General features: G+C 41.8%; 1 protein-coding gene across 1 annotated transcript in view; it reads right to left on the bottom strand.

Annotated features, from left to right (window-relative positions):
- Positions 1–23,849, bottom strand: part of ARL1 (ADP ribosylation factor like GTPase 1) — a 284,363-nt gene that overhangs the window by 160,044 nt on the left and 100,470 nt on the right. The window contains exon 3 of the mRNA XM_044087773.1: positions 15,848–15,929. Within this exon, the coding sequence (XP_043943708.1) occupies positions 15,848–15,929 (82 nt within the window). The remainder of the gene's footprint in view (positions 1–15,847; positions 15,930–23,849) is intronic.

A 23,849-nucleotide genomic window follows, 5' to 3' on the forward strand; every position in this document is an offset into this window, starting at 1 on the left:
GTGCAGGAAAGCAGAAGACAATATAATGAAGAAGATTTGGGAGACAGAAAAAAGGCAAGAGGAAACAAGGGCATCCAGCAAAAAGGTGACTGGATTGTGTGAGAGAAGACTTAACAACAGTCAAGTACGAGTGTTGAAGATGGTAGCAGAGTGGCACTGAATAGGGAAAGATGCAGAGAGTGACATGACATCACGTCCCCATACAGAAAATGGGGAAAAAGGGGTTGATGACAATGATAATGATAATGCTTAATGAGTTACTGAAGAAATCAGAGATAGTAATGAGAATTTAATCCCAGAAGATAGCCAATTCAGTCGTTGGCTTATTTATATCAGAAAAAGTCACCAGAAGACAGACACTTAGCCATGTGCGCCTGACAATTAACTGCTCTGAGTGCTACGGTGGAAGATGTATACACTTTCCACCTGTTTCTGTCAAAAGCCTTGCCATCCATATTGGACAGTACAAGATTACTGGCAGTACGATGGTTTAAAGTCAATGCCTTTTAAGGAAATAACTGATGGGTCATCTACAGGTTTACTGAAAAGTTGTAGGTCTTGTAAAGTCAGGTTTATTTTTTTACATGAACAGGCCTGACTTCAGAAGTACATGAGTATGAAAGGCATCACCTAGTGCACTAGTGACAGCAGGGAGAGCCAAAGGCTTAGGAACTTCCACCTTTAAAAAGTCATAACATGCTCTTTATGTATCAAATGCCACCCCCCCCCCCCCCGACTAGGTCTTTCATCCTAACTTGCAGTGTCAGAAAAGGAAAGTTCTTCCACTATAGACTCTGAAGAAACACCTTCTTCAGATTCTGACTGCAGAGAGTCCAGGGAGGTCACCTGGAAGGCATAACCTTACCCAATCTCCTCTCTATCAGACTGAGATTCATTATCAGAAGGAGAAGGTAATCTCTTACTTTTTGAATGGAAAAACAGGTGAGGCAGACTGAAGTGACCAAAATACTTAAAAAGACATTTAGCAAAAAAAAAAAAAAAACATTCTTCCCTACAATTTTTAGAAGAAGGGACGTAGAAGGAGAGATTTTTTTTAATAAAAGTCTTCTTCTTCTGAGCATCTAAAGAGAAACTTCAAGCAGACTCAGATGAGCAGACTTCAACAGCGATGCCCAATTAAACAACTGCTGGACACAATCTGTAACAAAAGTCACTTCAGGGAACTCTCTTACCATTTTCTTTTTTGAGAATTGGAGGACTTCTGAGGAACCAGCACCCAAGTCCTTTGTCGGTTTCTCAAGGGCCTTAAGCCATTGGTTTTCTAAGTAAATATTAAAGGAGAAAAGCAGACTAATTGTTTTTGGAGTAAATGCTAGATACTACATGACTGGATATCATGTGACTCTCCTAGGCAAAACAAACAAGCTGTATGGGAAAAGTACAGTTTTGTACCTACCATAAATGTAGATGTCCGATAGATATGCAACTGCAGTCATAACATATGGGTTGTCCTGCCTCAGGCAGCCCTCGGTCGGCCGAATTCCAAAGTCTGGGTCTGGCGTTGGTTGGTGTCGCCTCCTCTCCGACGTCACAACGGCTGGAGAATAAAGGCATCGGCCGACGCCATCTTCTTCAGTGTTTCTTGCCCCAGATGCCAGGTGCCCTCCTAGGAAGGCTAAATTTGGTAAATGGATAAAAATAATCCCAAACATGCACAACAGTAATAAACAGATACACCATAGGAATACCCCCAGCTCATGGGAAAAAGGGGTAGGGACCCAAAAAGAAGGATACAGAGGGGTAGGAGGGAGGGAAAATCCGACTGCAGTTGCATATCTATCGGACATCTACATTTATGGTAGGTACAAAACTGTACTATGTCCTTCAAGAATGCAACTGCAGTCATAACATATGGGTTGAATACCATAGCCAAGCTGGGGGTGGATGGAACTATGATAAGGATGGTGTAGCTAAAAGCCTGCTCGGGATCTGGAATATAAGGGCAGGTTGTAGTGCTTGGTAAATGTATGCACGGAGCTCCATGTAGCAGCCTCTAAAATGTCCTTTGTTGCCACTCCTCTTAGGAAAGCTGTGGAAGTGGCTATAGCTCTGGTGGAATGTGGCCTAATATTGGCTGGCACACCTTTTCCATGGAAAGAATAGCAGAATCTGATGCAATGTCCAATCCATTTTGAAATTGTTTGTTTGGAGATTGCTTTTCCTTGCACTCCAGCAGCATAGGCTACAAACAGTTGGTCAGACTTTCTGGTGGCCTTAGTTCTGTCCAAGTAGTAACGTAGTTGTCTGTGTATGTCCAAGGTATGCAGTAGCTTCCCCCCCCCCCCCCCCGACTAGGTCTTTCATCCTAACTGCAGTGTCAGAAAAGGAAAGTTCTTCCACTATAGACTCTGAAGAAACACCTTCTTCAGATTCTGACTGCAGAGAGTCCAGGGAGGTCACCTGGAAGGCATAACCTTACCCAATCTCCTCTCTATCAGACTGAGATTCATTATCAGAAGGAGAAGGTAATCTCTTACTTTTTGAATGGAAAAACAGGTGAGGCAGACTGAAGTGACCAAAACACTTAAAAAGACATTTAGCAAAAAAAAAAAAAAAAAAAACATTCTTCCCTACAATTTTTAGAAGAAGGGACGTAGAAGGAGAGATTTTTTTTTAATAAAAGTCTTCTTCTTCTGAGCATCTAAAGAGAAACTTCAAGCAGACTCAGATGAGCAGACTTCAACAGCGATGCCCAATTAAACAACTGCTGGACACTATCTGTAACAAAAGTCACTTCAGGGAACTCTCTTACCATTTTCTTTTTTGAGAATTGGAGGACTTCTGAGGAACCAGCACCCAAGTCCTTTGTCGGTTTCTCAAGGGCCTTAAGCCATTGGTTTTCTAAGTAAATATTAAAGGAGAAAAGCAGACTAATTGTTTTTGGAGTAAATGCTAGATACTACATGACTGGATATCATGTGACTCTCCTAGGCAAAACAAACAAGCTGTATGGGAAAAGTACAGTTTTGTACCTACCATAAATGTAGATGTCCGATAGATATGCAACTGCAGTCATAACATATGGGTTGTCCTGCCTCAGGCAGCCCTCGGTCGGCCGAATTCCAAAGTCTGGGTCTGGCGTTGGTTGGTGTCGCCTCCTCTCCGACGTCACAACGGCTGGAGAATAAAGGCATCGGCCGACGCCATCTTCTTCAGTGTTTCTTGCCCCAGATGCCAGGTGCCCTCCTAGGAAGGCTAAATTTGGTAAATGGATAAAAATAATCCCAAACATGCACAACAGTAATAAACAGATACACCATAGGAATACCCCCAGCTCATGGGGAAAAAGGGGTAGGGACCCAAAAAGAAGGATACAGAGGGGTAGGAGGGAGGGAAAATCCGACTGCAGTTGCATATCTATCGGACATCTACATTTATGGTAGGTACAAAACTGTACTATGTCCTTCAAGAATGCAACTGCAGTCATAACATATGGGTTGAATACCATAGCCAAGCTGGGGGTGGATGGAACTATGATAAGGATGGTGTAGCTAAAAGCCTGCTCGGGATCTGGAATATAAGGGCAGGTTGTAGTGCTTGGTAAATGTATGCACGGAGCTCCATGTAGCAGCCTCTAAAATGTCCTTTGTTGCCACTCCTCTTAGGAAAGCTGTGGAAGTGGCTATAGCTCTGGTGGAATGTGGCCTAATATTGGCTGGCACACCTTTTCCATGGAAAGAATAGCAGAATCTGATGCAATGTCCAATCCATTTTGAAATTGTTTGTTTGGAGATTGCTTTTCCTTGCACTCCAGTAGCATAGGCTACAAACAGTTGGTCAGACTTTCTGGTGGCCTTAGTTCTGTCCAAGTAGTAACGTAGTTGTCTGTGTATGTCCAAGGTATGCAGTAGCTTTTCCCCCCATATTTTGAGGATTGGGGAAGAATGTAGGCAGGTGAATAGCTTGATTTAGAGACACCCTGGAAATAACTTTGGGCATGAATGTAGGATTGGTTCTTAGAGAAACTCTGTCTTGATGAAAAATGAGGAAGGGAGGCACTGCCATGAGTGCCTGTATCTCCGAAACTCTTCTTGCAGATGTGACTGCCAATAAGAAGGCCGTCTTCCATGAAAGAAATTGCATTTCTGAACTTGCTGCTGGCTCAAATGGAGGAAGAGTTAATTTTTCCAACACATAACTGAGGTCCCATGCAGGTACTGGCTGTTTTCTGGGAGGTTTGATATTCTTTATTCCTCTTAGAAACTGTCTTAGCAAAGGATGAGAGAACACTGGAGGGTCACAGTTGTATTTTGCTGAGATTGCTGAGGCATGAATCTTTATTGAAGAGTATGAGAGTCCAGTATGAAGTAGTTCTGCCAAGTATTCTAAAATCTGAGGTATACTCGGTAATGCTGTGTCCTGACCCCTGTTGGCATTCCAGATGCTGAATCTCTTCTACTTGGCTGAATATGTTTTTCTGGTGGAAGGTCTGCGTGCTTCCAGCAAGATTTCTTGAACTGATTTTGAAAGAGAGTTAGGTGGAGAAGTCATGTTAGCCTCCAGGCTGTCAGATTGTAATGATTTCAGGTCTTGATGTACAGTCCTGTAACTGTGGTGTGTTAGGAGCAGGGGCCATAGGGTCAGAAGCCATGGTTTGGTCCGAGTTATGGTCAATAGCAATGGGTACCAGTGTTGCCTTGGCCAGTCTGGAGCTATCAAGATACCTGCTGGTTGTTCTGCTTTGATCTTCAGTATCACCTTGGTCAGCAGAGGCAGAGGAGGGAATGCATAAATTTTTAGAGAATTCCAGCTGAAGGAGAGAGCATCCGTTTTCCAGGCTAGAGGATGGTGAGTCCTTGTGCAGAACTTTTCCAGGTGATGATTTAAGTGGGAAGCGAAAAGATCTACATCCGGTCTTCCCCATGTGTTTGTCAGTTGAGAGAAAATGTGAGGATGCAGCATCCATTCGTGTGGATCCATGAAATTTCTGCTCAGGTTGTCCGCCAGTACATTGTCCTTGCCTGGTACAAACTGGGATTGTAAATGTATCTTCAGGCTCAGGGATGTTTCCCAGAGAAGCTCTGTTAGTCTGCAGAGGGGATAAGAATGAGTGCCTCCCTGCTTGTTTATGTACCACGACAGTGGTGTTGTCTGTCCTTATTAGCAAATGCCCTTGTTGTAGTGCTTTTTCGAAAGTCTCGACTGCATGTATCACTGCCAACATTTCCTTTTGGTTTATGTGCAGATGTCTTTCCTTTGGGGTCCATTGCCCTTGAATGCATCTGCCCTCCATGTGCGCCCCCCCCATCCATGGTCTGAGGCGTCTGTTGTAATCATTTGGTCTGCTTGAGGTCTGCTGAAAGACATGCCTTTCTTTAGCTGACTGGCCTGAGCCCACCATAAAAATTCTTTTTGCAGACATGGAATAAGTGGGATTATGTCCTCTAGGCTTTGGCTGTGTTGAGACCATACGTTTTTTAAATACCATTGCAGCTTTCTCATATGAAGTCTTGCCAAAGGTATCAGAAGGATGCAAGATGCCATGAACCCCAGGGCCTGCAGGATTTTCCTTGCAGTCAGCTGGGAGAGTTTTGCTAGGCCTTTGAAGTACTCTGGTAAATGCTGCTGTTTTTCCTCTGTGAGGTAGGCCATTTGGTTTTTTGTGTCCAGTTTGGCTCCTAAGAAGATGATCTGTTGGGATGGCAGTAGTTTTGACTTCTGAATGTTGACTGTGTATCCCAAGGCCTGCAGTAGATGCATGACATAGTCCAAATTTTCTTTTAAGGTTTCTTTGTTGTCTGCTTGTATGAGGCAGTCGTCCAAGTAGGGGTATATTTGAATCCCCTGCAGTCTGCAGTGTGCCACTACTGATGCCAGGCATTTCGTGAACACTCTGGGCGCAGTAGATAAGCCAAACGGCAATGCTGAGAATTGATAATGCTCTGTCCCTGCAAGAAATCTGAGGTATCTTCTGCAGCTTTGTCTGACTGGGACATGCAGGTATGCCTCCTTGAGGTCCAGAGTGACCAGCCAAGACCCCTTGCCCAGCATGGGAAGGAGTTGCTGCAACGTCAGCATTTTGAACTTTGGCACTATGAGAAAAGTGTTTAGAGATGACAAGTCCAGTATGGGTCTCCCTTTGTTTTCTTTTCTTGGAACAAGGAACAGCCTTGAATAAAATCCCTGGCCTTGCTCCTGAGGAGGAACCCTTTCTATTGCTTTTATACTTAACAGCTTGGAAACTTGAGAGAGTGCCTCTGCCCTTTGATGATGTGGCAGGTTTGGCATGCCTTGTCTTATTGGTAATGTGTGGAAGTGGAATCTGTAACCTTTGTCTATCAAATCCAGAATCCAGTTGTCCTTGGTTAAGATATGCCAGTTTTGTGAGGAATAAGGATAATTTTCCGCCCAAAGGTGCTTCTCTTTGAACCCTTGTAGGCGGAACGAAAGTCAAGTCATTGTGATTGTCCTTGTGGTGCAGCTGAACTGTCTGCGCCACTTCTTTGATTTGGAGGTTGCCATTGGCGGCCCGTGTAAGATCCTCGGTATTGCCCTCTACCTCGGGCACGTCTGCTTTTTCCCCTTTGAAACTTGTCTGAGCCGGGGAAGGACCAATTCTTTGAGGGCCAGTTTCTGCTGAATCTGGGTGGCTGAACCTGAAGGAAATCCTTGATTGTCTGTACTGACTTTGCTTTTTCCTCTATGGATTTCAATACATCTTGTGCATTAGCACCAAAAAGCTTCTGTTTTTCCAAAGGAGCATTAAGTAACTTTACTTTAACATGGTCAGGCAAAGACTGATCCTTTAACCAAGCATGTCTACATATCACAGCCCCAGTCATAGCTGCCCTACATGAAGCTTCCAGTGCATCATAACCACACTGAAGGAAATGGTTATTAACCTGCTGAGTGTTATGTATATGATCCTGCAATGCCTTTTTATCAATAGGCTCAGGAGAGGCTAACTTTTTCTGTAAATCATCCAGGAGAAAATCCTGGTACTGAAACATGTGAAAAAGGCAGTTTAGTGACCTCATGGCTAGGGTAGTAAAGGTATATACTTTTTTACCCCATCTCTCCAGGGACCTTGCTTCTCTGTCCGCTGGCAGTGGGTTTTTGGCAGAGGAGGTAGCCACTCCCTTGGGGCCCTGTGAAATAGTTTCTAGATCCACAGAGTGGGCCTTAAAAAGGTGCTTGTGAGTGTCAGAGACCCTATAATACCTGTCCGGCTTGACAGGAGCCAGAGGAAGAGAATCAGGGTTAGCACTGGAGTCAGAGAAAACATCATCCAAAACGTCCATAACAGGTGGAATAGCCAAAGGTCTGTGCAGGGGAAGCTTGAGGAAGGTACAAAGCCTTTTCCTGGAGTCAGAGAATTCCTGACCCTGCCACTGAAAATGTTCCCTCATGGAATGCAGGACTTCACCAAATGAGAAATCCTCTGGAGGGGAGGCAGAGGGAATTGATTCCTCAGCATCAGAGTCCTTGTAGGCCTGGAAGGATTCTTCTTGGGTATCAGAATGTTCAGAATCCCCAGAGGCTTCGTCCGAAGAGAGGTCGTCCGCCTGCTCAGTTCTAGGCCTTTTCTCTGCAGGTGGCTGAGAACCCCTGTCCGGATGAGGCTGAGACCCCCTGATAAGGGAAATAAGATCAGCAGCCAGAGACATGATCTGCTTATCAGAAGAAGGGGCCTGGGCAGTAGGTTTAGGATGGGCCTTGGCCTGACTGTCGGCCTTAGCACGTGCAAAGGCCTTGATGGACATGGATACAGGAGGCCTAGCAGCCCCATGTGCAGGCGTAACCTTGTCCACAGAAATGGTGTCGGGTAGATCCAGAACTTCGGTTTCCGGAGGAAAATCAACAACCGGCACCGGAGAGATCTCCGAGACCGAAGGTCGTGTTAACGCTGTGTCGTCGGCCTGGAGCGGTAGATTTACCACTTCCGAAGGGACCGGAGCACTAGCAGAGGGTTTGGGAGTAGCATCGGTAGTGGACGCGGGCCGAGGATGTCGGTCCCGGTCCTTGCGTTTTTTAGCAGATTGGGTTGTCGGTTGATCCGACGGCATGATATACGCAAAAGATTCACCGAAAAAGTCCTCGGCGAATTCTGCCCGGCGCCTGAGAGTGCGCTTATTAAAGCAAGCACAGGCCGAGACATCGTGGTCTGGGCCCAGGCAAGGAAGGCAGAGAGAATGGAAGTCCTTATGAGGTATTTGTTTACCACAAGACAAACAATTATTAACTTTTTCAATTTGTTCTGACATCGGCTGAGGCAAGAATAAATGTTCCCCAATGGGGTACTTAGCTTTTAGATGACTTTGGTACTGAAAACACAGGAGCTGACCGACCGGCACTTGTGAACTGCTTCTGCTTCTGGCACCACGCGGCAAGAAAGACTGAAGAAGATGGCGTCGGCCGATGCCTTTATACTCCAGCCGTTGTGACGTCGGAGAGAAGGAGACACCAGCCGACGCCGGACCCAGACTTTGGAATTCGGCCGACCGAGGGCTGCCTGAGGCAGGACAACCCATATGTTATGACTGCAGTTGAATTCTTGAAGGACATCTCTATACAAAGTGTGCCATTTACACAGACAATTTCCCTTTCTCAGAAGTATGGAAAGAAAGTTCCCATCAGGGTACCTAGCTGCCCAAAAAATCCAACAAAGATACAAAAAGTCTCAAGTCTAACCGATATCTTCAACAGCAAGAAAGTTCTAAATTTTGTCACCCATATGTCTGCTTTTACACCAGCACATCCTCATGCTCCCTTAGATGTATGGTGCATGTGGAAGTTGCCCAAAGGCTTTTGCATATTAGCCAGATGCCTGATCCTTGGCAAAATACATCACGTATAGCTTAGGCTACTGCAGCAGTGATCGAATATATGCACATATATTAGATCACTAATATATGCACACATATTTTTTAATATAATTTCATACACAAACACACAGACAACAACATATATTTCATATTGATAAAATGTTTCCCTCCCCCACCAACTGATTTGACCAAGCAAAACACTGAACCTTTGCTGAGCACAAATCAAAAATAAAACTAAGGGAAAAAATTAAATACTTTTTTGCATCCCTCCACATACACTGCTAAATATTTACAGCACTCCACTCACACTACAATGAGAAAAGGGCACATTCCACAAATTTTCAAGCAAATATACTCCATATAAGCATATATATCCAAAAGGATTATAGCACACTGTAGAAAGCCAAAAGTGATCTTTATTCAAATAAAACAAGCATAAACCTGTTTCACTATGTACCCCACAGCTTCAGCAGTAAAAATATATCACCTGATACTCTTTTAATAACATTAGAGGCAACTCTATGGCCATCAATACAGATTGTTGTTGTTTGTCTTTCGGCTTTTCCCGGTTAGGGGTCGCCACAGCGGAACTCTGGTCCGCTAATGATTGGCAGTAGATTTTCACGAACGCCAAGGTGCCAGCTCGACGTTCAACCCTCAACGAAGGCAGCCATCAATACAGATGATGACTCAAAATTTAATCTATTACTAAATGAAAAACAAACACCTTGTACACACACTGTTTTATCATGGGATGAATAAGTATTATTACACTGGTAATGAATTAACATTTCATATGAAGCGAGTACTTCTGCTGCTTATATTAATAACAAATAGATTCATAATACAGTATGTTCACAGGAACATATGTGCGGGCATGTACATTATGCATGAATGAGTGCGTGTATGAAATTATTGGCAGGTGTATATATAATTTTTTTCCTTTATATACGAATGTCTGAGGCATTACTTCGTGTGGCTACCAGTCTGTATTGCTGCTGTTGTATGTTAACAATGGAGCTGATGGCACTGTAAATCTGTTTTAAGTAATCACATCATGCTTCCAGTCTGCATCTATTTTGTAGAAATGTGGTTTTGATAAGATACTGAAAAAAACACAACTGAAACCAGTTTATCAAATTGTAATAATAAAGCATGTATTTTGCTAGTACTCAAGTGCTAGTTTTATGAAATCACACACACAAACACACACACACACACAAACACACACACAAACACACACACACAAACACACACTTTGTTTACAAGGATACCGAACTGATCAAAGCTGACCAACCACAGACACAACCTAGGTTAAAAGACTGAAATTTCACAGTATATAAGAGTGAGACGATACAAAATAAACGTATTTCAACAGTTACACACTAAGGGGAAAGACAAAAAAAAATGAAATGGTAACTGTTACATAAAACAATACTGCATGGACTACCCTAAGAGAGTTTCATGATTTGTATTTTTTTCCTTCAACATTACTGAATCAATTTTAATATCCTGGACAAGTCAATTAAAGGATTTTGCAGACTTATTTTAATTCTGCTATGGTAAGCAGTAAATCATAAAGCCAGTTTAGAAGAATGTCGGTGATGATGTCTTTATTAATTAGCAGCATGACATCATTCATAGAACTCCTATCAGTGAGTATATTAACAATGTAAAGGTTAAAAAGGTAAAGAGCCCAAGACCACATGAAAGCCCTGCTGGAATAGTTTTCGGAGAACTCTTTAATTGCAGTGCTGATCTTGAAAACCTTAAAGCATGTGATTAATTTGTTAACACAATGATTTCATTTATCAGTATTACTGATGAAATCCAAGTAGATGTAATCAACCTGTAGCCAAGATAAGCTATTTTCCTCATCAATAAGGACTAATAGAAAAGGACTTGCCTCTACTGAACTCATAATAAACTGTTGGCCCACCAACCTAAGTTCTTCTAAACATAACAGAGTGACTAAATTAGGCATTTCTCTGCAATTTTAAGATGCTCCTATAACTTAAGATCTCTCTATAACACTTTCCTTTATAAAAAGTTTTAACTTCAGCTTTCTGTGCCATTTTCAAGCTGTGCCATTCTCAAGAAACAAAACTGGAATAAAAGCTGAACATATGAACTAATCATTCTAACAAAATTTGACAACTTTTCAGTTTTTGGTTACTGATAGTATTCATACCTCGTGACTTATTAACACATGTGGAAAAGTAAAGTGGCAAGGACCCCTTGTGCAGTTATCAAAGGAAGGGTGTCATTTGAGGACAGTTATCAAACTGTATGAAGATGTGACAGACTCTCCTAGAACCTTATGAAAACAAGAAAGAGTCTGAAATCTCCACTATCACTTTCATTACGAATGACTTTCTAGATTTATACACCCAAAATATCGGAAACAGACTTCTGTAAATGTATTACTAAATCTAGAAATTCATCTTGGAAACCAATACGTTATTAGACTCTCTTTCCTTATGATTTATTACTTTATGGCACCATCATGATTTAAATTCCTTATCCAGTTTATGTGAATGGTTTCCATTATATTTATTTATTTTAAAACTTATTACCTTGTTAGTTTCTTTAATCTACTATCCTTTCAAACCATCTTTCATGAACTTTTAAATTATTTAGCTCTTCTTGGAAAGCACCCCTTCATCCAAAACTCTGAGGCATCCTCTTTTACAAGCACAGTACATGATACCCAAAAATATATTCCATAACATTTACCTGACAGCAGAAGACTAAACAGGACTATCTAGATTGCCGTTTTAAGTGCATTGGGCATTCAACTTCCCCTCCGTCTCAGCCACCCTCTACTTACGCTTTCCATCAACTACACACCCTCTTGACTGCCCTTGTGGATTCCCTCTCCATAAACCATTATGGAAGTCCATTCCATATGTCCACAAACCCTTCAATGACAAAGGGCATCTAGAGATCTAGGGATTAGGGAGTAGTCAGCCCTATACAATCTACTACTTGTTCCCCTTCCACCACTCTCTGTCCCTCACTTAAGGACAACCCCTTCACACCTTCCTGACAAGATCTTGTGCACCTCATATCATTTTCTATTACCTTTTCTGGTATCCAGTAAGAACAGCTCCAGCTCTTCTAGTGTCGTCACATTCCTTCCATTTTATCCCAACCTGAATATACAATATACAACCAGCATTCTTTCTAATGTTGTCACTACCCCTTAATTCTGACTGACACGATCCCATGGGTGATCAACACCCTGAGATCCTAACCTTTACCTGCTGCCATCAGTTACACTCTCCTTGCTTATACTTCACACCACAGGCCCAAGTGTAGTGTTCATCACATCTCTGCACTTCCACTTCTGCCCACTTCGTCACCCTTTCTAAATCCTTCTTTAATCTCCCTCCCATCTTCTACGGCTGCACAAATCAATGTGTCATCAGCAAAAAGGCAGATCATGTCCTCTTCTCCCTCAGATATGCACACGATAAACACACTAAAAAAGCTTAACTCCACTAGTCAACTTTTCTTATTCTTGGTATCTTCTCTCTTACTACATCATTACAGCCTATGATTCAATCACGCAGCAATCCAGTTCCTCAGTCTTGGCTCTTCCTCAAAACATTCAGTGGTTCTAGCAGCTCCCTCCAACTATCAAAGTCAAAAGGCTTTGCAGAAGTTCAGGTAGACCATGCCTACCTGTACCTTTCTCTTGTTGACCTGTCCTGTGGCCCAAACAAAAATTATCATGTTTGAATGATAGCTCCTGGCTGCAAACCAATTTCAGTTGCTGAACTGGAGATAGCAGTCATCTAGAAAAGCTAGCTCTGGATTTCTCCTGCACTCCCCAGATATGAACAATGGTAACACATTTGCTTTCCTTCCAGACTTCCAATGACCCCAGGAAGTAGTCCATCTTGGTTTTTAACTGGCCGCTCACAGGGAGGATAATTCCCCTTTCTGTTTTGATATCTGTTCACAGCACTCTCCACTTTGTCTTTAAAATTTTAGAAAGTCCTTTTGAATCTTTAGAATAACCCTGGATATCAGAGGAAAGAGTAGAAGAGCATACTGGAACATTCCCATCCATGGGAATGGGAAGGCACCTGTCTTCCAGGCCTATCTGCAAGCTGTCCTGGAGCACAATTTCTTTAGTTGTTAATGCTGAGAAAAGGCAAACAGATTTACATGAGGTATTCCCCAGAGATGGATCAATTCTTGGAAGATCCGTGGGTCTGCCCTGGTCCTGCTCAGCTTGCACTGAATCATGTTTTGCACTGACAGAATGTATGAAGCCTGAAGAGAAAGATCTGAGCACATTTATTTCCCCAGGCTACCACAGCAAGCTTGCAAAGGGGCCATGATCTGGTACACCGCTGCTTATGTACCATATCATTTTGGTTTTGTCTGTGCAAACTTCCAAAGGTGCTGGGGACCAGAGATGATCTTACAAAGCTTTGATCACTGCCAACATATCTCTGACATTTATGTGCTTCTGTCTGTTTTGAGAGTTCCACAGACCTTGCACTTATAGGATCATAGGTGTTGTACTAGGTCATTGACCACTAGGGTCTTTCTAAGCCTAGACATGCATCCGAAATCTCAGACAAGTACTGGTGCCAATGACCACTAGGGTCTATCTAAGCTTAGCCATGCATCCCACATCTCAGACAAGTTCTGGTGCCATGGATAAGTGTAAGCAGGGGCTTGGCAGATGAAACATTTACAAGCAGAGGCCTGGGAGTTGAACCATTTATCGGCTGCCTGTGTCCATTAGAGACACAGGTCAACCCTTTAGTGACCTTTCCCACACTAGTTCTGAAACTCTTTAATGACAGACTGGAGAGGGGTCAGAAAAGAGAATAAGAGACCTAGATTTCAAGAGATCTAGTCTACCCACCACAGAATCTCCCTTTTTACAAATAAAGATAAAGGTTGAAGATGCAGAGCCCAGACTGACCTGAGGTACCACTGGATTTTTCTTTTTGTTTAATGGAGTCCGGCCAGGGGAAAATGATACCAATATCATGAGAAATTCCCTTCTACTTATCTGACTCTGACTGGAGAAAACTGAAGAACTTTTACAACATCTCTATTTTGGTGAAAGAAAGATTCTGCCCTGCAAACAACCTATTTTACAATTCAGTGAGAATGGATTAAACAGGATTTTTCTAAGTTAATTTGAAAACCTAGACTACGCAAGAGATTCTGAACAGTAAATGAACTCATGACAGTCAAAGAGTCTGCAAAAAATAAAACAAATTTTCCAATAAAGAAAGATGCAACTGCCTTGAAGTCTGCAATAAACAATTACGGGACCAATTACTGTGTATACGGATATGGAGAGGTTGCCAAGCTGGGAAGGGGTACAGACAGAACAGGCAAATAGTGTCCTCAACGTTTAGAGAGATTATCTGTCTCTTTATTTCTGCAACCTGCTTACCATTGCCTTTTAAACTCCTGTTTAATGGCTACTTGCTGCTTAAACACCTTAATGGAAAAGAAAGCTGAGAAGGAAGGGAACATTGTTAACTGCTTTGATGAAGTAAGGTTGAAATACAAGTCACCTCTTGAATCAACTTTCCACTTTCATCACACTCCTTGCCAAAAGCTAAATTCCACACGGTGAAAAATATTTAACCAAGGACAAAATGAGGAGGGCATTTAATGTTACAAATCCAGCTTGTGGGCAACTACTTTACTGCCACTGAATTCATTATACATACAAAACTGCAAAGAATGATGAGGAAAAGTGCTTTCATTATATACAATATGCCTTTGGCAAGCTCCTTGTTTTGCGTCAACATGCTGCCATTAGAGGGAGCATCGTAGTGACTGAAAGCTCACTGCTACACAGAGATCTGAGAATATTTTGTACTGTTTATACATTTTCATTATGAACCAAAAAACTTTTTTTTGGTTGCCTTCTTAGTTCCTCACCTCATCAGCATGAGTTTACTGCTCAACACAGAAGAACATGACCACTTTTTTAAAGCAATTAGAAAATTTTCAAGATCAGTAATGCACAACTCATGAAGGAGTAGGTGCAGAATGAATACAAGAGCAAAGCTTGATGGCCACTATTAAATGTTAAACAAGGACTTCATTACATTATCAGTGCAGCATCCATAACATTCTGTTAGATTAACAGCAAGTAAAGCCTTAAATGCATTCTTCTTTTCTATGAGTGTTCTACATTCTGAAGACAGGTAATATAGTTACAGCATATTAACTGAATAAACAAATGTAAGTAGAGATTTGTAGTCCCCTCTTTTCTAAATACTGTTTCCAGTAACCTGTAGATATTTTTAACTTCAGAGCAGCACAAATATGTTAAAGCCCGTCTGTTTCTTGCCCCAACTTGCAAAATGTACACTTGATAGAACAAGTCACTTAACCAGAGGTGTGCCAAGGTAACCCCGACATAAGGCATATTTGTGCATGGTGGGTCTTACCCTTATTAATAAATTAACAAAGAATGTGTCATGCACCAAACTGTCAAACAAACTAAAATTAAGGCAACCTTCTGGCAACTCCAGCACATGATCTTGTGAATACCAGCCTGCTGCATGTACTTTATCCATGAACACTTTTGTTCTTCACAATTGATTCCCACTTTATCAATGCGATGACCTCATCATTAAACCAGAATCATTAACTGACAAAAAAATAGGACTGGCGCAGCTTTTACAGTCTCAGACCGGAGAGGACCAAAATTAAAATAAAAACAAAATCTGCAGCTAATGAAGTCAACAAAAGGAAACATTAACATGCCACAGAGACTTGTGTATCACATGATGTATATTTCTGCTGTAAAATACACTGTTGAGCAGACTGGTGAACAGCAAATAATGCTTACTGGAATAACGGTATTAATACTGAAAAAAAAGATACAAGATGAATTCAATGAACTGCAGCTCTAAAATACTTTAAATGGATTCTGGCTGAAATTAACTTGGGAAATAAAGACTATGAATCACATTAGACATAGTCAAAATTTCTTCCTAAACTTTGGAATAAGCAAACTTAAATCTAATGACAGATTTCAAGACAGTTCTCTCATTGCAAATTACCTGATACTAGTCTGTCCGCCCAGATCCCACACCTGGAATTTAAGGTTCTTATACGTCACAGTTTCAACATTAAAGCCAATTGCTAGAAAAAATGCAGGAAACAGAAATCAGTATCTAATTTCATACATAAAATGTTTTCATACTTCCAATTACATAATGCAGTTTAACTTCTTGGAGTTAAAATCTTACCACACCAACCAATTTGAGTATGCAAAACTTAAGCACAACATGTAATCTTGCTTGCCCACAACCTAAGGCGTAAACCAGTTCTGCAACGTTTATGTCTAAGAGACATAATAAAATCCTCAAGTAACAGATCGACTGGAATACTTTTAAATGTTTTTTTTTTTCCCTTTCTACATAACAGCATGCTATTACTATGACAACAATTAATGGAAAAATAAGGCAATATAATAGCTGCCTTAGCAAAATACACTGTAGGATTATTTGCATATTTTGTGTTAAACAAAAGTTACATACTTTGCTAGACTATATGAGATGTCCTTTCTTCATCGAGGACTAAAGCTGGTAGAATGAGGCAATCAACTTCTTCACATACCCACAATTCTTAGCAAAGAAGGACCCCTTCTCCAGTCCTCAAGCAACAACTAAAGAAATAAGAACAGCCATTTTCCTTCCACACCTTGTCAGGCATGAAGCACAGGAAAGGCGAGTGGAAATGAAGATGAGAAAGGACCATCCCATCTAAATCCTGTTACAGTATTATATAAATTCTGTGTCTCGGATGGAAAGTTCATCTGCCAAGAACATGGAGTTGCAATCTCATCTTCATGGGTGGCTCCTCAAGAGAACATTCATGAATAACTGCGATTCTGAAGGACGACCTAGACACAGAGATTGTAAGAGACTACAAGCTGGATACTAAGCATTTAGATGCCCACATTGCTGCTGCAAAATCATCATCCACAGATGCATGACAAACTCTTAAGAGGTAGCAACTGCTCTGATTGAACAAAAGCTGGGTTTAGAAGGCAAAGGTTTACTACCCTATGGCAAAACAACATGCCCAATAAGCAAAAATAACAGCAAACCTTGAGCCCAGGAATATCTCAATAAATCCTTTAATGTTCAAAACCACGAACAACAAGACGAACAGGACAAAATGTTCCACAAAATCAATACTGAGCGCTTTCACCCACACACAGGGGGCATCATCAGAGTACAACATTTGTTACAAAGTCATCCCTTTATATAATACATACAATTAAACTGACAATTAATCAATTAAATCCTACAAGTCGCCATGTCCAGTATTCTAAAATTAAGATCACAATTTATATGAATCTAGTACTATATATATATAATTTTAACATTATGTTTATGTTTTTTGATTCATTCATGTAATTTTAGACCAATATTCATTGTATTTATATACTTTTATCAACGCACTTTACCAGATTATTTTATTTTATATTAAAGTTATTCATATTTATATTTATCATACACAGTTCATAATTATTTATATATATTAAATATATTAATAAATATATAATTAATATTATTTATTTACTATATGTCAATATTCTATATAAGTATATTTATACGATTTACATTTTATACATATATATTTTATATATAATATATTTACATACAATATATTTTATAACTAATTCCAAGTGTATTTCACACATTTCTTAATTCATTTTAGCATTAATTTTATTCATTCCATTTAACACACTCTCTTACGTCTTACCTACAATATTTGATATCATATTATATTCATTTAAATATTTGAATATTTTAATTGTTTGGTATAATTCAATTGCATATTTTTAATATTATATTTGAAATGGAAATTTATGTCATTACAAATATTTTTCAAATATATTGAATGAGTTGAAACAATTTATTTTAATTCTTAATATAATTGTATTTCTCCTTTAAGATAAGGAAAAATTGCATTGAAAAGCTTGAAGGATTTAATTGATTAATTGTCAGTTTAATTGTATGTATTATATAAAGGGATGACTTTGTAACAAATGTTGTACTCTGATGATGCCCCCTGTGTGTGGGTGAAAGCGCTCAGTATTGATTTTGTGGAACATTTTGTCCTGTTCGTCTTGTTGTTCGTGGTTTTGAACATTAAAGGATTTATTGAGATATTCCTGGGCTCAAGGTTTGCTGTTATTTTTGCTTACTGGTCTGTCTTCGCTCTGAAATTGAAAACAACATGCCCAACACACTAGTCATAGGTGACTCGATAGTGAGGCACAGTGATGTCCCACTCACTAGGTTGAATAAGGAGAAAGTAACAGTCAGCACGCACTCAGGTTCCTCAACAAGTACAAATATGACTCTGTCATTGTACATGTGGGCGTGAATGACCTGAGACATACCTCCTTGGACTACATGAAGAGAAACATGGAAGAGCTCTCGGATTATGTAGCCCAGGCGGGTATGACCCGAGCCCTGAGCAGCATCCTACCATCACCCAGAATGATATCGCAGTACAAGCAGAAAATGATTGATTTCAACTGGCTAATTTTCTTGTGTCATTCTAAGGGGATTCAGTATGGGATGACATGATTGAAAGACCTTGATGCTTTGCCAGAGATGGTCTGCATCTGCCACAACTGGGCTTCCGGATACTGGCCAAGGCCCTTGCCACCCCTATAGTGCCTTTTTTAAGCAGTGTTCCAAAGACCAAATTTACCACAGTAACAACTACAAACAAATGCAATCTGAGGGTCATGCTGCTCAATGCTAGAAGTTTAAATCTCAAAATGCACTCACTCGAAGCACTCCTTAAAATGGAGAACATCGATATTTATGCCTTTAACAGACACCTGGTTCAAGGCAGCAGAAAGCACCTCTACACAACCAGGCTACAACTCATTCCACACCTTTCGGCCCCACAACTTGGACTGAAGCTCTAAAGGTGGTGGTGCTTCCATATTCATAAAGGATCCACACACCTCCAGACTGGTAGCCCAACAAAACACACCCGACATACTTCAGATGCAGCTAACATTGGTAAGACAGCGATTCAAGTCGTAGCCTGCTATAGGTCTCCAACCATGTCCCAAGACTCACACTCCACGTTCCTAAGCACCACGCAGAATATTAGGGTCTAAACAAAAACCCTCATACTGGGCGACTTCAACTAATGTTTCCTGGAATTCATTAATTCCAATGCCCTGGACCAGCTCGTTCTTACCCCCACTAGAGGTGGCAATATCCTTGACCTGGTCATTACCAACATGGGAGACCGCTGCTCTACACCAACAGTCAACTCCTCCCTGGTTAGATCAGACCACAAACTAATCACCTTAGATATCCATATCCCTCCCACCCACCCTGCAAAGGAAAACATCATGAAAAACTTCTCCAAAGCTAACTTTGGGCTCCTAAAAACAGAAGTGGCTAACTTCACTGCACCCATGCAAATAAAGAATAGTTGCATGACCGCTGAATCATACACCAATGCACTGTACAAACACGTTACACAAATGCATGGATCTCGCCATACCCAACAGAACCAAAACGCTCTCCTCCAAAAAAGGAAGCTAATCTGGTGGTCCCCTGCCATATACAAACTCTACAACAAAAGGAGGAAACTGATGCAGAATAAGGTGAAGTTCCAAGACTGGAAAAACACCCTTATCAGCCTCAACAAAAAGTTGAGATCCCTCATCAAATCTTACAAATCTAGCTATGAAAACAGAACTGTAGCGGACAGTAAAGACAACCGTGCCTTCTATAGTTGTGTAAGGAATCATCTCCAAGGCAATACCCAGATTTGCTCTAAGCTACTGCACAATGGTACCTCCTATACCGAGCCAACAAATATTGCCAATATACTGGCCAACAGATTCAGTGCCAACTTTACCCCTCTCCCCCAGAGGACCAATCACAATACCAGCAGATTGCCATGCACCCAGCATTACTGCTGCACAGGTTAAAAAGTACAGTTTTGTACCTACCATAAATGTAGATGTTCGAGTGTAAACACTGCTGCAGTCATTACATTTGGGTTATCCTGCCGTCAGGTGGTTCCCCAGTCGGCCTGAGTTCCAAAGTCTTGGTCCGGCGTCGGTTGCTGTCGCCTCTTCCCTGACATCAGTGCGACAGGGGGATATAAGATGCAGCCGATGCCATTTTCTTCAGTTTTTCTTGCCCCAGATGTCAGGTGCCCCCAAATAGGTAGGCCGTTCAAATTGCTAGTAAAACATATAAAAGAAAAGCAAACAACCATTTATAATTACCAGCAAATACTCCCCATAGGTAATAAGGGTAGATGACCTAGGTATGTACTAGAAAGTAAGAGGGGAAGGAGGGAGGGTAAACTGGACTGCAGCAGTGTTTACACTCGAACATCTACATTTATGGTAGGTACAAAAAGTACAGTTTTGTACCTACCATAAATGTAGATGTCCGAGAGGAATGCATCTGCAGTCTTTACAAATGGGTTGTCCTGTCGTCAGGCAGCCCTTCGGTCGGCCGGATTCCAAAGTCTGGGTCTGGCTTCGGCTGGTGTCGCACTTCACCCGACGTCATTGCGGCAGTTATTCGGGTATAAAGGCATCAGCCGATGCCATTTTCCTCAGTGTTTCTTGCCCCAGATGCCAGGTGCCCTCTTGGATGGCTAAATTTGGATAAATGCCAAAGTTTCCAAATAGTAGAGAGCAAACACATAAAATAAGCATGTATGTACATATATACAAACAAATACACCATAATAGATCCCCCCCCAAGCTAGCTGAAGATTGGCAAATACCCTAGGAGTACCTCAGAGGGGAAGGAGGGTGGGTAATCCTGACTGCAGATGCATTCCTCTCGGACATCTACATTTATGGTAGGTACAAAACTGTACTATGTCCTTCAAGGATGCATCTGCAGTCTTTACAAATGGGTAGAATACCATAGCTAAACTAGGAGAGGAGGAAATGAGAAGAGATTATGGTGTAGTTAGGATCCCTTGCAAAACAACAGTGGCAAAGCCAGCACGGGATCTAGAGTATAGAGGTAAGTTATAATGCTTGGCAAATGTATGCACGGAGGTCCAAGTAGCAGCCTCTATAATGTCCTTGGTAGCCACTCCTCGTAAGAAAGCTGTGGTAGTGGCTGTAGCCCTTGTGGAGTGAGGCCTGATGTTCTCTGGAGTTTTCTTTCCATGGTAGGAGTAACAAAATCTAATGCAATTTCCTATCCATTTGGAGATTGTCTGTTTAGAAATTGGTTTTCCTTCCTTTCCTGCTGCATATGCTACCAGAAGCTGGTCAGTTTTTCTATTGTTTTTTGTCCTGTCCAGGTAGTAGCGCAATTGTCTGTGTACATCCAAGGTATGTAAGAGCCTTTCTCCCCTGTTCTGTGGGTTGGGGAAGAATGTAGGAAGGTGGATAGCCTGATTTAAAGATACTCTGGATACCACCTTAGGCATAAATGTAGGATTTGTTCTCATGGACACTATCTTGATGGAAGATTAGGAAGGGTTGCACTGCCATTAATGCCTGTAGTTCAGAGACCCTTCTTGCTGAAGTTATTGCCAGCAGGAAAGCAGTCTTCCAGGATAAGTATTGTAATTCTGCTGTTGCTGCTGGTTCGAAAGGGGGAAGAGTCCGTTTTTCTAGCACAAAGTTCAAGTCCCATGCGGGCAATGGAGGTTTCCTGGGAGGTATTACATTTTTGATTCCTCTCAGAAACTGTCTGAGCAGAGGATGCGAGAAGACAGGAGGATCCAAGCTGTACTCTGCTGAAATAGCTGGTGCATGTATCTTGATGGAGGAATAGGACAGGCCTGTATGGAAGAGCTCCGCCAAGTACTCCAGGATGTTGGCTATGTTCACCAGTGTCACATCTTGCCCCTTTGCAGTACTCCAGATGAGATATCTTTTCCATTTTGCTGCATAATTCTTTCTTGTTGAAGGTCTACGAGCCTCCAGGATTATGTCTTTAACCCTTTGGGATAAATTTGGGTTAATTGCTGTTATGTAATGTTCCAGGCAGTTAGCTGCAGAGTTTTTAAGTTTGGATGCAGAATGTTGTAGTTGTTCTGTGTCAGCAGTAATGGGATCAGGGCAGTGTCCATATTTGTCCCGGGACATGCTCCTCAGAAGTGGATACCAATGTTGTCTTGGCCAGTCTGGGGCTATCAGAATGATCCTCGGACGTTCCTCTTTGATCTTGAGAAGCACCTTGTGCATCAAAGGTAGTGGTGGGAATGCGATGCTGTCAGGCTTTTCCAACTGAAGGATAGGAGTCCACCTTCCAAGCAAGTGGGTGGTAAGTCCTTGTGCAGAATTTCTTCAACTGGTGATTGAAAGGGGATGCAAACAAGTCTATTTGTGGTAATCCCCATTCTCTTGTGATGGTTTTGAAGATGTCCGGATGCAGCATCCATTCGTGGGCATCTGTTGTAGTTCTGCTTAATATGTCTGCTAGAATGTTTTCCTTCCCTGGTACATAAATTGCCTGTAACTGAATGTTGTAGCTCAGAGCCACATCCCATAAGTCCAGTGCCAACCGGCATAGAGGGTATGAGTGTGTGCCTCCCTGTTTGTTGATGTACCACATAACTGTGGTGTTGTCTGTCCTTATCATCAACTGGCCTTCTTGGAGAAAAGGTCTGAATGCCTGGATTGCCAATTTTACTGCCATCATTTCTTTTAGATTTATGTGCAGATGCAGCTGGTCTTGAGTCCATAGGCCTTGAAAGCACTTGCCCATCATGTGTGCCCCCCAACCGAGGTCTGAGGCATCTGTCGTGATGGTTTGTCTTGGTTGACTTTTGCAGAAGGGCAGTCCTGTGTTTGATTGACAGGCCTGAGCCCACCATAAGAACTCTTGCTTCAGGCATGGGATCATTGGAATTTTGGTTTCTAGGCTGTGCTTGTGCTGAGACCACAAATTCTTTAGGTACCACTGTAGCTTTCTCATATGCAGCCTGGCATGAGGTACCAGTATTATGCAGGATGCCATGAAGCCTAGAGCTTGTAGCACTTTTCTTGCAGTTAGGTGGCTCTGCTTTGTTAATGCCAAGAAGTAGAGAGGAAGTTGTTCTTTCTTTTCTGCAGTTAGAAATGCCATTTGTTTTGATGTGTCCAGTTCTGCACCCAGAAAGGTTATTCTTTGGGATGGAATCAGCCTTGACTTTTTTGTATTGACTGTATATCCCAGGGCTTGCAGCAGGTAGATGACTGTAAATCTTCTGTGAGTTTGTTTTTGTTGTCCGCTTGTATCAGGCAGTCGTCCAGGTAGGGATAGATTTGAATTCCCTGAAGTCTGCAATGAGCGATTACTGATGCCAGGCATTTCGTGAACACTCTGGGCGCAGTAGATAAGCCAAAGGGCAATGCTGAGAATTGATAATGCTCTGATCCTGCAAGAAATCTGAGGTATCTTCTGCAAATTGGTCTTATGGGGACGTGCAGGTATGCCTCCTTGAGATCTAGAGTTACCAGCCAAGACTCCTTGCCCAGCATGGGAAGAAGCTGCTGTAGGGTCAGCATTTTGAATTTTGGGACAATGAGGAATGTGTTTAAAGCAGACAGGTCTAGAATAGGTCTCCATTTGTTTTCTTTTCTTGGTACCAGGAAGAGCCTGGAGTAAAATCCCTTCCCTTGCTCCATAAATGGTACCTTTTCCACAGCTCTCATTCTTAATAATTGAGATATTTGTTTTAGAGCTTCTGCCCTTTGAGAAGGTGGTAGGTTTGGCATTCCTCTCTTTCCTGGTAGTGTATGGAAATGGAACCTGTAACCTTTGTCTATAGTCTGCAAAATCCATTTTTCTCTTGTAATGCAGTGCCAGTTTCTTGAAAATAATGTTAGCTTTCCGCCTAAGGGTGCTTCTAGTTGTTCCCTGGTAGGCGGTGCCACCGCCAAGTCACTGTGATTGAGTTGTTGTAGTGGTGGTGGCTGTATCCGTGCCTCGTTGGTTGTTGCCCTGCCACTGGCGACCCCTGTAGGGACCCCTGGATTGGTTTCTGCCTCTAGTGCGCCTATTCCTGCCTCTTTGTGCCTTAGAGGAGTCCAGAAAGGAC

The sequence above is a fragment of the Protopterus annectens genome, chromosome 11.part0, assembly GCF_019279795.1.
Source record: "Protopterus annectens isolate FY-2018-M chromosome 11.part0, PAN1.0, whole genome shotgun sequence".
NCBI classification, from domain to species: Eukaryota; Metazoa; Chordata; order Ceratodontiformes; family Protopteridae; genus Protopterus; species Protopterus annectens.